The 20,163-nt window shown below is 44.8% G+C and overlaps 1 protein-coding gene across 1 annotated transcript in view; it reads left to right on the plus strand.

The window, feature by feature from the left end:
- Positions 1 to 4,780: 4,780 nt before the first annotated feature.
- The window catches only part of DGKI (diacylglycerol kinase iota), a 108,696-nt gene continuing 93,313 nt past the window's right edge, over positions 4,781 to 20,163 (plus strand). Inside the window, exons 1-2 of the mRNA XM_073650182.1 lie at positions 4,781 to 4,880; positions 5,086 to 5,148. Coding sequence (XP_073506283.1) covers positions 4,866 to 4,880; positions 5,086 to 5,148 — 78 coding nt within the window. The 5' untranslated portion in view covers positions 4,781 to 4,865. The remainder of the gene's footprint in view (positions 4,881 to 5,085; positions 5,149 to 20,163) is intronic.

Below are 20,163 nucleotides of genomic sequence, written 5' to 3' on the forward strand. Positions count from 1 at the left end.
ACACATACACATCACACACATTCATACGCATCACACACATACACATCACACACATACATACACATCACACACATACATACACATCACACACATACATACACATCACACACATACATACACATCACACAAATACACATCACACACATACATACGCATCACACACATACTTACACATCACACACATACTTACACATCACACACATACATACACATCACACACATACACATCACACACATACATACACATCACACACATACATACGCATCACCCACATACATGCGCATCACCCACATACATACACATCACACACATTCATACGCATCACACACATACACATCACACACATACATACACATCACACACATACATACGCATCACACACATACATGCGCATCACCCACATACATGCGCATCACCCACATACATGCGCATCACCCACATACATGCGCATCACCCACATACATGCGCATCACACACATACATACGCATCACACACATACATACACATCACACACATACGCATCACACACATTCATACGCATCACACACATACACATCACACACACACATACACATCACACACATACATACGCATTACACACATACATACGCATTACACACATACATACGCATCACACACATACATATCACACACATACATACGCATCACACACATACATATCACACACATACATACGCATTACACACATACATACACATCACACACATGCATACACATCACACACATACATACACATCACACACACACATATATACACATCACACACATACATACACATCACACACATACATGCACATCACACACATACATGCGCATCACACACATACATACGCATCACACACATACATACACATCACACACATACATGCACATCACACACATACATACGCATCACACACATACATACACATCACACACATACTTACACATCACACACATACATGCGCATCACACACATACTTACACATCACACACATACTTACACATCACACACATACATACACATCACACACATACATGCACATCACACACATACACATCACACACAGATACATATCACACACATACACATTACACAGATACATACGCATCACACACATACACATCACACACATACATACACATCACACACATACATACACATCACACACATACATACACATCACACACATACATACACATCACCCACATACACATCACACACATACACATTACACAGATACATTCGCATTACACACATACATACACATCACACACATACATACACATCACACACATACATACGCATCACACACATACATACGCATCACACACATACATACGCATCACACACATACATACGCATCACACATACACATCACACACACACATACACATCACACACATACACATCACACACATACATACACATCACACACATACATGCACATCACACACATACGCATCACACACATACATACGCATCACACACATACATACGCATCACACACATACATACGCATCACACACATACATACGCATCACACACATACTTACACATCACACACATACATACACATCACACACATACTTACACATCACACACATACATGCACATCACACACATACATACACATCACACACATACATACGCATCACACACATACACATTACACACATACATACATACACATCACACACATTCATACGCATCACACACATACATACGCATCACACACATACATACACATCACACACATACATACGCATTATACACATACATACACATCACACACATACATACGCATCACACACATACATATGCATCACACACATACATACACATCACACACATACTTACACATCACACACATACATGCACATCACACACATACATACGCATTATACACATACATACGCATCACACACATACATACGCATCACACACATACATATGCATCACACACATACATACACATCACACACATACTTACACATCACACACATACATACACATCACACACATACATACGCATCACACACATACACATCACACACATACATACGCATCACACACATACATACACATCACACACATACATACGCATTATACACATACATACACATACATACTCATTACACACATTCATATACATTACACACATTTATGCACATTACAGACATACATACACATTACATACATACAGTATATGCACATTACGCACATACACATTACACACATATATGCACACTACAGACATATATGCACATTACAGACGTACATACACTGTGAAGACCCGGTGTCTTCCATGGGCGTACCACTACTCAGACAACACAGGGTGAGGGTAGAACAGCGTGGCAATACCTTATTGAACCACAAAGCGGACAATAAAAACACGGAACAGTCCCAGCAAATCTCCAAGATGATACAACATTACACAGTCTCACGCTTCCGCTCCGCCCGCCTGGGATAGAACAGCTGCGACTTTGGAGACTTCCAGGGCCGACTACCTCAACCATTGGCCCCCCGCTTCTGGCGGGCCACCACAGAGAGAAGGTAGCGGCAAGCTTAGGAAGCTAGCAGTCCATCGAGGTACAAGGCCAGGAGACCCAAGGGTCAAAGCCTGGCCTCTCCGAGAGTTTCCATGGAGCCAGGCGACCGTTGGGTCGTCCTCTCCTGGACTCCTCAAAAGTATCCATGGTCTCTCTGATGGTTAATAGAGCAGATCCTTATCTTTCCAGTCAGGGCCTATACCCTTAGGCTAGAATCATGTAGAATACAAATCTGTGTCTCTTTGGAAGCCATGCAATCCATCTGCTGTCCTGAAGGATGTCTCTCATTCTCCTTCTAATGTCTTTCTGAATCTCTGTCCCAAGACTGACTCCTAAAGAAGCATATCTCCTTTTTAAATACACATCCACAGGTCAAGGGTTAGCGATGATATTATCCACAGCTCATCCCCCAAGATTGACTGGCAAACACCCTACAATGGTATTTAACATAGCTAGCAAACATTCATTGTTCTAGCTAATCTATTTATATCGTTTGTATTACAGGGGCTCTTTTAAATACACATCATTGTTTCAGAATCAAAGAGCAGATAACATTCAGGGTTATACAAATAATAGTCTGTGTTAATCAACTTAAGAAGAACACAGATTAAAGAGTCAACGTAAAAATAAAGATATGCTGCTCTTGCCATCAGAAAGTATGTCTGGCATAATTAAGATTTTACTCTGTATCGTCACATACACTTTACACACATTCATACACATTACACACATACAGGGCTGTGGAGTCGGTAAGCCAAACCTCTGACTCCTCAATTTCCATGACACTGACTCCACAGCCCTACACATATATATGCACATTACACATATTCATACACATTACACACATATATGCACACTACAGACATATATGCACATTATAGACATACATACACTTTACACACATTACAGACATTCATATACATTACACACATATATACACATTACACATATACATACACATTACAGACATTCATATACATTACACACATTCACGTACATTACACACATATATACACATTACACACATATATACACATTACACACATATATATACATTACACATATACTGTCACGCTGGTAGATCATGGATCCACTGCACCATGGGCCAGGCTTACCTTTGGAGGGACATGGCTTATACTAGATCCCCTGACGGTGGAGTTGGGCTTTAGTTGCAGGTAGCCGCTAGGTACCAATTCAGGGTAGTCCCCGGTACTGCAGCAACTGACCCCAAGGGTCAGGAACGCTGATACGGACTCTGAGTCCAAGGCTGGACCGGATACTTGTGCAGGTTCAGTCAGTGCGGATCCTGGAACAGCAGACGGATAACAGGGTCAGGTGCTGGTTCAGACTAGACAGGTTCTGGAACACAGGTACTGGACAGGTCCAGGTCCAGTTACAGACAGGATGGTTTCAGGATTCAGGTTCAGCAGGTTGCAAACTAACTAAACACAGATTTTGCACAGGCAGCTGCATCACATCTAATGTGGTGTACTTAATTATATGCACCAAATGTCCAATTGGGGGTCTTAATGTAATGACTTACAACAAGGATGAATTCTCATTGCCACACAATAAAAGGAAAAAGAATAGATCTACTTGCTGCCAAACATTTTTGTATCCCTGATCACAGCATCACGGACATGAAATTACTGGTATAAAAAAGGGAACTTCAAATCTTAGAGAGACAGAAGAGTCTGGGAGTACAAACTCATGATGACCTCTGACACACTCAGTGCAGGAATGAATGTGTCGCATTGATTTATGTCTTTCTATATCATCTAAGGAATCTGCTCCTCAGACCTGTGGGGTCATCACAACCCTGGACCAGACTTCAATCACAGGACAATAATACTTTCACACTCCTGATCTCTGAACTATTCCAATATTTATTGCATTATTCCTGTGTCCTGTTGTGATTATGTGACTCTTCGGATCTTGTGTTATTCTATGCCTCAGTAGTATCAAAAGCTTCTATTCGTTACCGTCTTTTCAGTCAGCCATTAAAAGGTATCAACCACTGAGGACTCTAAAATTGTAATATTTTTCTATCTACTGGCTAACACGGTACAAAGATATATATTTTTCCTGTATTCTACTGTAAAGATTGTCCACGTCATGTAATAGCAACAACGAGACAGCAGGGGGCAGCAGAGTACCGTAAATGTAACAAGAGAAGGACCTGGTGTAGCAGAATAACATAGAGGAATTCCCGTGCACTCAGACCTACATTGCTGTAGTAAATGTAAAGTATTCCTTGTCTTCCTTGCAGAAGCAAATCCAGAAAAATTCAACAGTCGTTTTCGCAACAAGATGTTCTATGCAGGGGTAAGTGTCCCGTCAGGGACGTCTCCTACTCACATTCTGTAATAAAAATCGGCATGGGTGCTGCTACTACATTGAAGTAGTGCTGCAGTCAAAAGCATGGAGGGCAGAGCAGCCGCCTTAACCGCTAATCAAACTGTTAGACTAAACTTTATGTTTTATCGGTTTGTTGTCGGCAAATTTCTTGAAGTAACGTCTCTCTCCTCAGGCTGCCTTCTCCGACTTTTTACAGAGGAGCTCTAGAGATTTGTCCAAACACGTAAAAGTTGTGGTGAGTGCTGAGATGTCGATTATTTTAATAACTATCATGATAAAAAAAAAAAAAAAAATTATTCTATGTGAAGTTTTTTTCAGCTGTATAGATAAAAATCTAATTAATAAAGCAGGCTGAAAAATGCTATGGCGTATTGTTCTAATGATAAGTACATGGAGGGGCCGGGGTGGCCATAGATGGAGGAGCACAGGTCCATCCATCCATGAGGCTCTCCATATGTATATGTGGATGGTGGGCCTAGATATTTTGGCTATAGATATTTAGAAAAATCTGATTAATAAAGCAGGATGAGAAATGGTATGAGGTATTATTCTAATGATAGGCTAGATGTGCACACAGATGGGCCGGGGTGTGCATAGATGGAGGAGCACAGGTCCATCTATCCATGAGGTTCTCCATATGTATGTCTTGGATATACAGTACAGACCAAAAGTTTGGACACACCTCATTTAAAGATTTTTCTGTATTTTCATGACTATGAAAATTGTACATTCACACTGAAGGCATCAAAACTATGAATTAACACATGTGGAATTATATACTTAACAAAAAAGTGTGAAACACCTGAAAATATGTCTTATATTCTAGGTTCTTCAAAGTAGCCACCTTTTGCTTTGATGACTGCTCTGTACACTCTTGGCATTCTCTTGATGAGCTTCAAGAGGTAGTCACCAGAAATGGTCTTCCAACAATCTTGAAGGAGTTCCCAGAGATGCTTAGCACTTGTTGGCCCTTTTGCCTTCACTCTGCGGTCCAGCTCACCCCAAACCATCTCGATTGGGTTCAGGTCTGGTGACTGTGGAGGCCAGGTCATCTGGCGTAGCACCCCATCACTCTCCTTCTTGGTCAAATAGCCCTTACACAGCCTGGAGGTGTGTTTGGGGTCATTGTCCTGTTGAAAAATAAATGATGATCCAACTAAACGCAAACCGGATGGAATAGCATGCCGCTGCAAGATGCTGTGGTAGCCATGCTGGTTCAGTATGCCTTCAATTTTGAATAAATCCCCAACAGTGTCACCAGCAAAGCACCCCCACACCATCCCACCTCCTCCTCCATGCTTCACGGTGGGAACCAGGCATGTAGAGTCCATCCGTTCACCTTTTCTGCGTCGCACAAAGACACGGTGGTTGGAACCAAAGATCTCAAATTTGGACTCATCAGAGCAAAGCACAGATTTCCACTGGTCTAATGTCCATTCCTTGTGTTCTTTAGCCCAAGTCTCTTCTGCTTGTTGCCTGTCCTTAGCAGTGGTTTCCTAGCAGCTATTTTACCATGAAGGCCTGCTGCACAAAGTCTCCTCTTAACAGTTGTTGTAGAGATGTGTCTGCTGCTAGAACTCTGTGTGGCATTGACCTGGTCTCTAATCTGAGCTGCTGTTAACCTGCGATTTCTGAGGCTGGTGACTCGGATAAACTTATCCTCAGAAGCAGAGGTGACTCTTGGTCTTCCTTTCCTGGGGCGGTCCTCATGTGAGCCAGTTTCTTTGTAGCGCTTGATGGTTTTTGCAACTGCACTTGGGGACACTTTCAAAGTTTGCCCAATTTTTTGGACTGACTGACCTTCATTTCTTAAAGTAATGATGGCCACTCATTTTTCTTTACTTAGCTGCTTTTTTCTTGCCATAATACAAATTCTAACAGTCTGTTCAGTAGGACTATCAGCTGTGTATCCACCTGACTTCTGCACAACACAACTGATGGTCCCAACCCCATTTATAAGGCAAGAAATCAAACTTATTAAACCAGACAGGGCACACCTGTGAAGTGAAGACCATTTCCGGTGACTACCTTTTGAACTCATCAAGAGAATGCCAAGAGTGTGCAAAGCAGTCATCAAAGCAAAAGGTGGCTACTTTGAAGAACCTAGAATATAAGACATATTTTCAGTTGTTTCACACTTTTTTGTTAAGTATATAATTCCACATGTGTTAATTCATAGTTTTGATGCCTTCAGTGTGAATGTACAATTTTCATAGTCAGGAAAATACAGAAAAATCTTTAAATGAGAAGGTGTGTCCAAACTTTTGGTCTGTACTGTATGTGGATGGTGGGGCTTGATATTTTGAGCATAGATAATTAGAAAAATCTGATTAATAAAGCAGGATGAGAAATGGTATGGGGTATTATTCTAATGATATTCTAAATGTTCACATAGATGGGCCGGGGTGGCCATAGATGCAACAGGTCCATCCATCCATGAGCTTCTCCGTATGTTTGGCTTTGATATATGTGGTTCTTAGCCTAAATGGATAATTAGAAAAATCTAATTAATAAAGCTGGCTGAGATATGGAGTGGCACAGTGTTTTACTGACTTACTGTATGTATGGCTTGGATAGATGTGGATGGTGGGCCTAGATATTTTTTGGAGCAGCACCTAAATGACTCAACCTAAGTGGAAAATTAGAAAAATCTGATTAATAAATCAGCTAAGATGTGTAGTGGCTTTATAGATAATGCACGGCACGACTCACGATTTACATGGAAGGTGGACCTAATTATGTATTATTTACAGTGTAGCAATGTACGGTAAATCAATCCTTGTGAGGTTTCCTATAGAAATCTGATTAATAACACAGGCTGAGAAATGGAATGAGATGTTGTCCTGCTGACATGTTCACGTGGATAGTGGTCCTAGTTATGTTTTTATTACAATTATCACAATTGCCCAATTCCATTCACGTGATGTTCTCCATCTAACTGTACACTTAGAAAAATCTGATTAATAAAGCATGTCTGATATTCACTGCTAGATGTAAACCTGTCTTGGATGTACATGGAAGGTGGGGCCCGGTTATGTTTTTGTTCTAGTTACTAGAGATGAGCGTTGTTCTACTCGAACTGTTCGCCAATCTCAAATTCGAGCTGTTTTGGGCGGTGTTCGAGCCGGTCGGCGAACACGAACAATTTGAGAAAAATTCGGCTGTTCGAGGTTATGTTCGATAACTGTTCGTGCACCAAAATCATAACTGGATTTTTTCTCAGTAATGATGAAAATTAATGTTAATCCGCAGTTTGAGTGTACAGCTGGGCGGGGGGAGGGGCAGGGGATGGATCTCTGCAGGAACAATGAAGATCTCCATTTTTTTTTCTCTTTCCCGCATTTGCAGTGGGGAGGTGCAATCTGTCAGCCTATCAGCAGCGCACACACGGAGCGAAGTGCTTTTTTTCACACAAGCAAGGGCATGTCTCATTGGCAGTGTATGTCACATGTCCTTGCCCTATAAGACCAAGCCATTTTCCCCGTCGCCACCATTTTCTCACTGCTGCAGCTGCGTGTTAGACGGCACCGCTGTTGCTGTGTGCGCTATACCTTGTTAATTTCAAGCCAATTTTCGCACAAATATACAGATAGCTTGGGAGTAGGGAATAGTTGTGATTGCAGTCCTTTTAAGGACTAGGTTACAGCATTTCCTACGACTTTTATCAGGGAGGTCTGTGCTCTTAAATAGATAGATTGTGGGAGTAAAGACTAATTGTAATTTCAGTCCTTTTCAGGACTAGGTTACATCAGTTCCTATCAGTTTTTGCCAGGCAGGTCTGTGCCAGTGCTGTGCAAGTTTTTTTCACAGCATTTGGCTGAATCTAGCAAAGCTAATCCTTTTTGGCCTATTGCAGAGTGTGTTAGTCAGTGGAGTAGCCTATCTGTGTTGCAAGATATACCACCTGTGTATAGAATACCAATTTTTTTACTGCACCTAGTGAAGTAAAATCTTTTGGGCATAGCATCATTCTATTAGTCCATCTATACTGACCTCCATCAGGTTGCAAACTGAATATAATTTTTTTCTGCATCTAGCTCTGAAAAAATATTTGGGCTTCTAGCTGTGTGTGGGACTTGGTCTATTAGTCCATCTATACTGACCTCCATCAGGTTGCAAATTAAAAATAATTTTTTTCTTCATTTAGCTCTGAAAAAATATTTGGGCTTCTAGCAGTGTGTGGGACTTGGTCTATTAGTCCATCTATACTGACCTCCATCAGGTTGCAAATTGAATAAAAAATTTTCTACATCTAGCTCTGAAAAAATATTTGGGCTTCTAGCGGTGTGTGGGACTTGGTCTATTAGTCCATCTATACTGACCTCCATCAAGTTGCAAATTAAAAATAATTTTTTTCTGCATCTAACCCAGCCAATAGTTTTGGCCTAATACCACAGTTTGGCCACTCAGCTCTGCTCGGTTCCCATCCATTGTTTTTTTGTGCAAACAACTCCAGAGTTGTGAATTAGTTAACCACCAAAATGAGTGGAAAAAGGCCTGCTGCTGGTGGAAAGGAGAATAGGCGTGTTGGGAAGGGGAAAAAAGGTTGTGTCCGTGGGGTAGGTGTTAAAGCAACAGTAACATCTGCAGAAGAAAGACCATCTTCCAGCCAAACTAAAATGTCTACTTCTTTTAGCGGACAATGTGATAAGATCCCTTTCTTACGGCCACGCCAATCGCTACAAATTCCAGATGAGGCACAAAAACAGCAGGTGCTTCAACGGATATCAAGTGCTCCTTTAAGTGGCTCTCCTCCACATCAACTTCAACATCACAAATACTCCAGTCCTCAAAGGTGTCACCCAAATCGCACTTGCTTCCTCACAGCTCCCAAATCTCCAGCTGCCCGTCTGAGTATGAGGTAGAACAGATGGTTGAGTCTGCAGAGCTGTTTACTCATACTATAGCCTGGGAATCAGAGGTCGACTCCAGAGCTTCTGTGAATCCAGACGAGGAAATGATCTGCACTGATGCCCAGAATCTTTATGAGTCGGATCCAGGACCAGACGCAGAAGGTTCTGACCATAATGTAGACCCTCATTCCCAAACTGTAACTCCTGTTGGTGGAGACAATGAGGAAGACGATGATAAGACTCAAATACCTGATTGGAGCGACAACTTTAGTTTTTTGTCAGGGCAGGAACAGGTTGGCTCTGAGGACGACGGGTGTGATAACGCACAGGGTGATGATGATGAGGTCGGAGATCCCACTTACTGTCAACCCACAGTCAGCCAAGAGATGAGGTCAGCAGAGGAGGTGGAGGAAGATGCTAGTGACGACGAGGTCAGGTTGCGCCTTCCTGGACAGAGACGTAGTACTGGAAGCACGTCAACAACTGCATCCTCAAACACAACTCTGCCTCTCACCACAAGTCGTGGTGGCTCTTCAGGTCGCATGGGTGCTAAGCCTTGCATAGCCTGGGCATTTTTTCAGATCGATAAAGATGACCCAACTCGTGTTATCTGTAACATTTGTCAGCAAAAGCTAAGTAGAGGCCAAAAAATACATAGTTTGAGTACTTCATGCATGAACCGGCACATGGACATGAAGCATAAGTTGCAGTGGGAAGCTCAGTGTGCTACAATGCGGTCTAGCCGGCCGGGCCAACCACCGTCTGCCATATCTTGTGCATCCGCGGCCTCTTCATCCTCTGTGACTGGGGGGACAGCAGTCACACCTGTTTTGGGGCGCAGACCTGCCACCTCTTTACCCGCAACAGCCAGCGTGATTGGCAGGTCATCATTTTCTTTGGAGGTGGTAACACCAGCTGGTCTTGAGCGCTGTCCGACATCGATAGCACCACCTTTGGATCAAGGCAACCTAACATGTCCGCCTGCATCTTCCTCACAGACCGGCAGTTTGCCGGGGACACCCTTATCAACCCCGTCTAAGCACAATAGCCAGCCCTCGGTCCCTCAGATGTGGACAAGTAAAAGACCATTTCCTCCTAGCCATGAGAAAGCTAAGAGGTTGAATTTCACCATCTGCAAGCTCTTGGCTACAGAAATGCTGCCTTTCCGCCTGGTGGACACAGAGGATTTTCGAGACCTTATGTCCGTCGCAGTGCCCCAGTACCAGATGCCCAGTCGGCACTACTTCTCAAAGAAAGGTGTGCCTGCGCTCCACCAGCATGTCGCACACAACATCACCGCTTCTTTGAGAAACTCTGTGTGTGACAGGGTGCATTTCACCACAGACACTTGGACGAGTAGGCATGGACAGGGGCGTTACATGTCGCTGACTGGGCACTGGGTAACTATGGTGACAGCAGGACAAGGGGCTGCTGTCCAAGTTTTGCCGTCCCCACGAGTTGTGCGTCAATCCTCTTTATGTCATTTTTCCTCCACTGCTTCTGCCTCCTCAACCTCCTCTCGGTCTTCCACCTGCACCCAAAGCCTGTCTGGTCATGCCACAAGCTTTCTAACTGCGCAGAAGGGATCCTGCACACCTCCTTACTATGCTGGCAGTAGGGCTCAACGTCATCAGGCGGTTTTTACATTGAAATGTCTGGGAAATGTGAGTCACACAGCTGAGGAGTTGTGGTCAGCTCTGGAGAACCAATTTCATGAATGGTTGTCTCCACTGGACCTGAAACCAGGGAAGGCCGTGTGCGACAATGCTGCAAACCTGGGTGCGGCCCTTCGCCGGGGCAATGTCACACACGTGCCTTGTATGGCTCACGTGTTGAACCTGGTTGTCCAGCAATTTTTAGCCCACTATCCCAGACTAGATGGCCTTCTGCAGAGGGCACGGTCGCTGTGTGCTCACTTCCGCCGTTCGCATCCCGCAGCTCAGCGACTTACATCTCTACAGAAGTCGTTGGGCCTGCCACTTCACCGGCTAAAATGCGATGTGCCTACCCGGTGGAATTCAACTCTGCACATGTTGCAGCGACTGTGGCAGCACCGACAAGCCCTGGTGCAATACGTTCTGACGTATAGCCTGGGCCAACGAGATTCAGAGGTGGGGCAAATCACGCTGGAGGAGTGGTCTCAGATCAGGGACCTATGCACCCTTCTGCACAGTTTTGAAATGGCGACGAAGATGTTTAGTGCTGACGATGCCATTATCAGCATGACTATTCCGGTGATTTACATGCTGGAGCACATGTTAAACAGAATTCGGAGTCAGGTGGTGGCACAAGAGGAGGTGGAGGAAGTAGAGGAGGAGGAGTTGTATGCGGAAGGGCTAACATCTGCAAGGTCCAGACGGTCGGCAGCACCAAGGCGGCAGGCATGTGAGGGTGGGGGAGATGGTTTTACCAGGGCGCATGGTAGCAGCCAAACTAGTGAGGAAGGTGCAGGAGCCCAGGAAGAAGTGGAGGACGAACTGATGGAAGACTCATCAGATGAGGGAGACCTTGATCACATTTCTGTTGTGCGAGGTTGGGGGGAGAGGACAGAGGAAGGAAGCATGATTGCTACCTCGCCACCAACACAACAGGGACTTGGTGCTCCTGGATGCGCAACACACATGAGTGCCTTCTTGCTGCACTACCTGCAACATGACCCTCGAATTGTGAGAATTAGAAATAATCCTGACTACTGGGTTGCCACACTGTTAGATCCCCGGTACAAAAGTAAATTTGCAGAAATTATTCCTGCCATAGAAAGGGATGCACGCATGCAGGAGTATCAGCAGAGACTGTTGCAGAATCTTACATGTGCTTTTCCACAAAATACCAGTGGTGCACGTAGTGAATCTCACAGTTCCAACTTGCCAACCGTGGGACCGTCAAGTGTTCAGCACTCAAACCGTAACAGAACCACAGTATCTGCTGGTAACATCAATTTTGCGGAATCATTTCACCACTTTTTTAGCCCATCCTTTGCAAGGCCACAGGAGACAAGAAGTCTGACACATAGTCAACGCCTAGAGACGATGGTACAGGAGTATCTCCAAGTAAACATTGAAGCCACGACTGTGTCACTGGACCCTTGCTCTTTTTGGGCTTCCAATCTGGATAAATGGCCGGAGCTAGCCACTTACGCCTTGGAGATCTTGTCATGCCCCGCAGCCAGCGTTCTGTCTGAACGTGTGTTCAGCGCTGCTGGTGGTGTGCTGACAGATAAAGCGCACGCGGCTCTCCACTGATAATGTAGACAGACTCACGTTCATAAAGATGAACAAATCATGGATCCGAAACGACTTTTCTACCCCTGTGTCATCCTGGGGAGAGTAAAAGCTTGATGATTGGTTAAAATCACCCTACCAACCGTTTTAAGCTTTCAAATTACTAATCATGTTTATCTGTATCTTGACTGGAAAATAATTTGGGCTTTGTAGCAGTGTGCAGCACTGATCCTATTAGGCCATCTATAATAAGCTTCACCAGATTTAAAATTAAAAATAATTTTTAGCTGCATCTAGCCCGGAAAATAATTTTGGGGCTCCGAGATGCGCAAGACACATAAGTGCCTTCTTGCTGCACTACCTGCAGCATGACCCTCATATTGTCAGAATTCGAAGTAATCATGACTACTGGGTTGCCACACTCTTAGATCCCCCAAACTTTTCGATCAACCTTTTCATTTTAATAAAGACCAAAAAAATGGTCATTTTTGAAATTATAAGCATTAGCAGGTTGTTAGAAACTGAAATCAAACAGTTTTCAACTCAAAACTTTATTTTAGGTGATGTTACATTTTCACATAGGACCCCTTGTTCGAAAGGAGCTTCTGAACTCTCTCGTCCATTGAATTTGTCAGGTTTTGGATGGTTTCTGCTTCAATTGTTTTGCATGAGGACAGAATACCCTCCCAGAGCTGTTGCTTAGATGTGAACTGCCTCCCGCCATCATAGACACTCCTTTTAATGATGCTCCAAAGGTTCTGAATGGGGTAGAGGTCAGGGGAGCATGGGGGTCACACCATAAGTTTGTCCCCTTTTATGCCCATATCAGCCAGAGATGCAGATGTTTTATGTGCAGCATGAGATGGTGCATTATCATGCAGAAAAATGATCTTGCTGTGAAATACACGGTTCTTCTTCTTGAACCATGGCAGGAAGTGCTGTTTGAGAAAATCCACATACATTATGGAGTTCATCTTTAGCGCCTTCAGGGATCCTAAAGGGGCCGTCAATCTCTCTCCCCATGATTCCAGCCCAAAACATTACTCCACCTCCTCCTTGTTGGCGCTGTAGTCGTGTTTGCGTGGGGTGTCCATCAACCAGCCATCCTCCACTCCATTCATCTGGACCATCGAGCGCTGCACGGCACTCATCCGTGAACAAAACAGTTTTGAAATCAGTCTTCATGTAATGTTTGGCCCACTGGAGCCGTTTCTGCTTGTGTGAAGTGGATAGAGGAGGTCGACAGGATGGCATATGCACAGCTGCAAACCTCTGAAGGACCCTGCATCTTGTTGTTCGGGGGACGTTGGAGGCACAAGCAGCTTCAAAAACTTGTCTGCTGCTATGACAAGGCTTTTTTGCCGCTGCTCTTTCAACCTGACGTAATTGCCTGTAGGAAAGAGTCCTCAATTTGCCCTTATCAGCACGCACACGTGTGTACTGTGAATCAGCTACATACTTCTTGATTGCCAAGACACTTCATCCTGATCATCGCACAATGTTGATTGTAGTCATGCCTTGACCTAAACACTCCACAATTTGTTGCTTCTCAGCAGCCGACACATCCTTTTTCTTTCCCATTTTGGCAGAAAATGTAGGCTGCTTAATAATGTGAGAGAGCCTTCTTAAGTAGTCTTGCCTTTCATTGGACACACCTGCCAAACTAATTAGCACAGGTGTCTGCAATTGCTTACAGTGATATAAAGAGCCCTGACACACATCACCATCAATGAGTTTAACTGACAAACAAACAAATTCTTCCCTTATCACTCCTAAACACTTTTTGCATAATAATTTGGAACGCAGTGTACATGTGCTTTTCCACAAAACACCAGTGGTTCACGTAGTGAATCTTACAGTTCTAACTTGCCAACCGTGGTCTGTATGGAATTGTTCAATAAAGGGCCCAAAATTAAGATAACATAGATGGGAGAGGTCTCTATGAATAGGAATTCCTAAGTATTTGATACCCTGTGAGGGCCAGGCAAAGGGAAAGTTGGACTGGATGGAATCCTATATGGATTTAGGGAGGGAGACATCGAGGGCCTCAGACTTCGCTGCATTGATTTTAAAATTTTACCATGTAACAAAGTGATCTATTTCAGCCATAACAGCAGGGATGGATATATGTGATTGAGTGATATATACTAGGACATCATCAGCAAATAGAGAGCACTTGTACTCGGTGCCTCCCACCTCAATCCACCTAATATTGGGGTTATGGCGAATTGATGAGAGCAGGTGCTCCGTCACTAGGATGTATAAGAGAGGGGACAGAGGACATCCCTGCCTTGTCCCATTGGTGATTGTGAAAGGTGATGAAAATGTTCTGACGCGCCCCCTGGGCCTTGAGACACCCGGAGCCGGACCCTTTTTGGTGGATGCTGGTGGTTGTAGTCTTCGTGGCGGCGATCCGGTTCCGTGGCTCAGGGCGGTCAAACCAGTGGCGGAACTATTTATGTGGTTTTGATGTTTAAATGTCCGACTACGCCACCCGTGGATTGCGGTCAGAGTGAACCGCCGCTACAGGGCAGACCGCTAAGGCTGGTGTTGTGGGTGCAGCAGAGGGTAGCATAACTCCCCACGGGAGGAGTATAGCCTCAGGGCAGTGTATGCGGAGGATGGGGGTGATGGTACAGGGCAGCAGCAGTAACGACACGGAGTCAGTGATGCAGTCCAGGGCCTTTACTCACAGTTCTTATTATCCAGACCACGTCTGCAGGTAACGGCTGCCCACGTCGTACTGTGCTCACCAGGTGAGGGGCTCAGACAACTCCCAGATAACTTTGGAGCGCTTCACAGGACCGCCTTTGTGTGTCCTTTGTCTGGCCTTTCTTACCAACACTTCTGTCCGGCTGCCTCGGGCCTCCTCTTGGTAAACTTGGCGCCAGTTTCCCTGACCCTATGTGGTGCCTTCCTAGCGGGTGTAGCGAGGGGCTGCGCCACATAAAATGTCAGAGCCTCCGGTTTCTAGCTGAGGGTCGTTTCCTGCCTCCACTAGTTCGGGGACCGGTCTCCCCCTTTGGCCTGACCCCTCCACGCAGGTGGATTCGGGCGTGCGGTGGCGACTCGCCCGTCCGCACCCCTGGGATCCCTTCATTCCTCGTTCCTGGAGCCTTCTCCGCTCCTCTTCCTTCCTTCTCCCTCTTGCAGGCCTGGGCCTCTGTTACTAGGCCCGCCTCCGGAGCAGAGCTCATGCAGAGCCCCTGCTCCCTGCCACTTCTGCTCAGACTTCTCTGCACTGAACTAAGATGGTGCCCACCTTTTATACTCCCTTCTCAATGCACCCAGGAACTGCTTCCTCCCTGCTCCTGCACTGCAGGGTTCCCCTTCCTCAGTGTTCCCTCCCCCCACTCCAGCCAGGGACAGGGACTGTCGTGCCCATCTCAGGGGCATATTGGTCGCCCTGCCCCACGGCAATGTGGTGTAATGCATGCAGGTGTCGGGTCCTGATCCACACTCCATCCTTATCTGAGAGTGAGATATCGCACATCTGGGTGAGGTGCAATACGTCTGTAGCAACCGAGCCCTCGGTGCTACAGTTCCATTTATCTTCAGCCTAGGTGACGTATTGTGATACAGGGCCGTGATTTTGGCTATAAAAGGGTCCCCTAGACCCCTACCCCAAGCTTTTTAAGAGAATCATATATGGCGTGCCAGGAGACTCTATGGAATGCTTTCTCAGCATCCAACGAGAGTATCTACTTACAAATTTTTAACTGCATCTAGCCCAGGAAATACTTTGTGCCTAGTAGCAGTGTCTGCTAGTCAGCGGATTATCCCGGCTGTTAAGCAAGCTACACCACCTGTAGTTTGGACACTTAATTTTTTCAAAGGAAATGCTTCGGGACCACGGGATACTTAGTGAAGAGCATCAGGAGGCACCCCAAGGCATAGGGGCTGGGACTGGCACTAGGATGCCTTGCGGTGGACAGCCGAGCTCGATCCTTATAAAAGCTTTTTAACTGCAGCAGCTTTAGTGGACGCTACTGGAGCTGGAATTACGCGGCTGCTGGCATGAGACTTGCCCTCCAATAGATCCTTGTAAATGGATTTAAAGTGTATTCATTCAAATTAGAGGGACAATTTAAATTAAAAAGCTTAGAGCTGCCTCCACCACAGGGGGGCTCTCTCGACCCACCAGCGGACAGGCACCAGTATTGGGAGAGGGGGGCTGGCCGTCAGGGTTCACCGCGGCTCTGGCACAAACCCGGCGACACGGAGGTGGCACGGGCAGGAGCGGACTGGCCGTCTCGGCTTCTCACTTTTTGGATTTTAGAAGGGCATGACATGCCTATATCTGTGTCTCCCCCTCCTTTTACTCCTCCACCTCTTTTATTTTCGCATGACTATATGTACTTGTCACTTTTCCATGTGTTAGTTATGTCTTCTGAGCAGTTTGTCAGCTTTTGGACACCTTTGAAGGTGTTTTCTATGTGTTTCTATGTGTTTTTGTTTGCCTGCCATTGGTTTTAACGGTGTTCGAAGGTGTTCGACAAACAGTTCGGCGAACACACGGGTGTTCGACGAACCGAACCGAACTCGAACACTACGGGGGTGGCTCAACACTACTAGTTAGGAACATGTTTCCATCCTTGTGAGTTTCTCCATCTAGATCTGATTAATAAAGCTGATTGAGAAATACATTGCCATGCTGTTCTGCCTCCATGTGGATGGCTTGGATATAGGTGGATAGTGGACACACTTGTGTTTTATTTGCAATTTAGCGAAAAAGTTACATGCTTGTCAGAAAAATCTGATTAATACTACAGGCTGATATGAATAATGACTTGGTGTTAAATGCTACATGAAATCCCTGTGTACGCGGATGGAGGAAGCAGTTAAGTTTTATTTCCCGTGTAGCAGCACAATTCTATATGAAGGTCCTAAACTAAATAGATGCCATGTAAAATCTGATTAATAAAACAGTCTGAAATGCTTACTTAGAAAAATCTGATTAAAAAAGCTAACTGAGATGTGTGTTGGTGTGCTGAATGTAAGCATGGATGGGAGACCCAGTTACTGTTAATTTACCATGTAGCAGCACTATTCTTTTCCTAAATGGATACTTAGAGAAAATCTGATTACTAAGGCTGGATGAGATGTGGGATGGCTTGTTGTTTTGCTTAAATGCTTGGAGTAAGCATTGTAAGAGGGGCACTCTAAAGATGGCTACCATGAACAGGCTTGGCGCTAGCTACTCCGTTCTCCAAATCTCAGGGATTCCCTGGCCTTCACCTTTAGTCACTATGCAGGGATCCGGTGGTGGGAGTTGGCAAGAAGGAAAGTCCAGCAGCCATGTCAATACCAGGAGGTCAGCGCAGGGACAAATTCATAAAGCAGTAGAATAGTGAAAAAAACCAGCCGAGATCAAAATCTGGACTGTCAAAAGAGAAGCAAAGCAGGATGGCAAGATGTTTACAGGAACTAGTCAAATTATAACTGGCACTAGACAGCAGGCTTTTAGGAGCTTAAATAGCTTGCAGCACAGGCCAAGCTGGAGGAAGCAATCACTGAGAAGAGTTAACTCTTGATCTCCCAGCATGGACGGATCTAGAATTAGTTAGTTACAGTGGGAAAAAAAAGTATTTATTCAGCCACCAATTGTGCAAGTTCTCCCACTTAAAAAGATGAGGTCGGCCTGTAATTGACATCATAGGTCGACCTCAACTATGAGAGACAAAATGAGAAAACAAATCCTGAAAATCACATTGTCTGATTGGGAAAGAAATTTTTTTTAAATTTTGGTGGAAAATAAGTATTTGGTCAATTACAAAAGTTCATCTCAATACTTAGTTATATATCCTTTGTTGGCAATGACAGAGGTCAAACGTTTTCTGTAAGTCTTCACAAGGTTGACACACACTGTTGCTGGTATGTTGGCCCATTCCTCCATGCAGATCTCCTGTGATGTTTTGGGGCATTCACTGGGCAACACGGACTTTCAGCTCCCTCCAAAGGTTTTCTATAGGGTTTAGATGTGGAGACTGGCTAGGCCACTCCAGGACCTTGAAATGCTTCTTATGAAGCCACTCCTTCATTGCCCTGGCGGTGTGCTTGGGATCATTGTCATGCTGAAAGACCCACCCAGTTTTCATCTTCAATGCCCTTGCTGATGGAAGGAGGTTTGCACTCAAAATCTCACGATACATGGCCCCATTCATTCTTTCATGTACACGGATCAGTCGTCCTGGTCCCTTGGCAGAGAAACAGCCCCAAAGCATGATGTTGCCACCCCCATGCTTCACAGTAGGTATGGTGTTCTTTGGATGCAACTCAGCATTTTTTCTCTTCCAAACTCGACGAGTTGTGTTTCTACCAAACAGTTCTACTTTGGTTTCATGTGACCATATGACATTCTCCCAATACTCTTCTGGATCATCCAAATGCTCTCTAGCAAACTTCAGAAGGGCCCGGACATGTAATGGCTTAAACAGGAGGACAAGTCTGGCACTGCAGGATCTGAGTCCCTGCCGGTGAAGTGTGTTACTGATGGTAGCCTGTGTAACCTTGGTCCCAGCTCTCTGCAGGTCATTCACTAGGTCCCTGCGTGTGGTTCTGGGATTTTTGCTCACTGTTCTTGAGATCATTTTGACCCCACGGTGTGAGATCTTGTGTGGAGCCCCAGATCGAGGGAGATTATCAGTGATCTTGTCATTTTCCAATTATTGCTCCAACAGTTGATTTCTTCACACCAAGCAGCTTGCCTATTGCAGATTCAGTCTTTCCAGCCTGTTGCAGGGCTACAATTTTGTTTCTGGTGTCCTTCGACAGCTCTTTGGTCTTCACCATAGTGGAGTTTGGAGTGTGACTGTTTGAGGTTGCGGACAGGTGTCTTTTATACTGATAACAAGTTCAGACAGGTGCCAGTACTACAGGTAATTAGTGGAGGACAGAGGAGCCTCTTAAAGAAGAAGTTACAGGTCTGGGAGAGCCAGAAATCTTGCTTGTTTGTAATTGACCAAATATTTATTTTCCACCAAAATTTGAAAAAAAATTCTTTCCAAGTCAGACGATGTGATTTTCAGGATTTGTTTCCTCATTTTGTCTCTCATAGTTGAGGTCTACCTATGATGACAATTACAGGCCTCTCTCATCTTTGTAAGTGGGAGAACTTGCACAATTGGTGGCTGACTAAATACTTTTTTTCCCCACTGTAGGATAACAAGATGTTTA

Source organism: Phyllobates terribilis, unplaced genomic scaffold (assembly GCF_046119375.1).
Source record: "Phyllobates terribilis strain yellow unplaced genomic scaffold, ASM4611937v1 Scaffold_10__3_contigs__length_209671492, whole genome shotgun sequence".
Classification (NCBI taxonomy): domain Eukaryota; kingdom Metazoa; phylum Chordata; class Amphibia; order Anura; family Dendrobatidae; genus Phyllobates; species Phyllobates terribilis.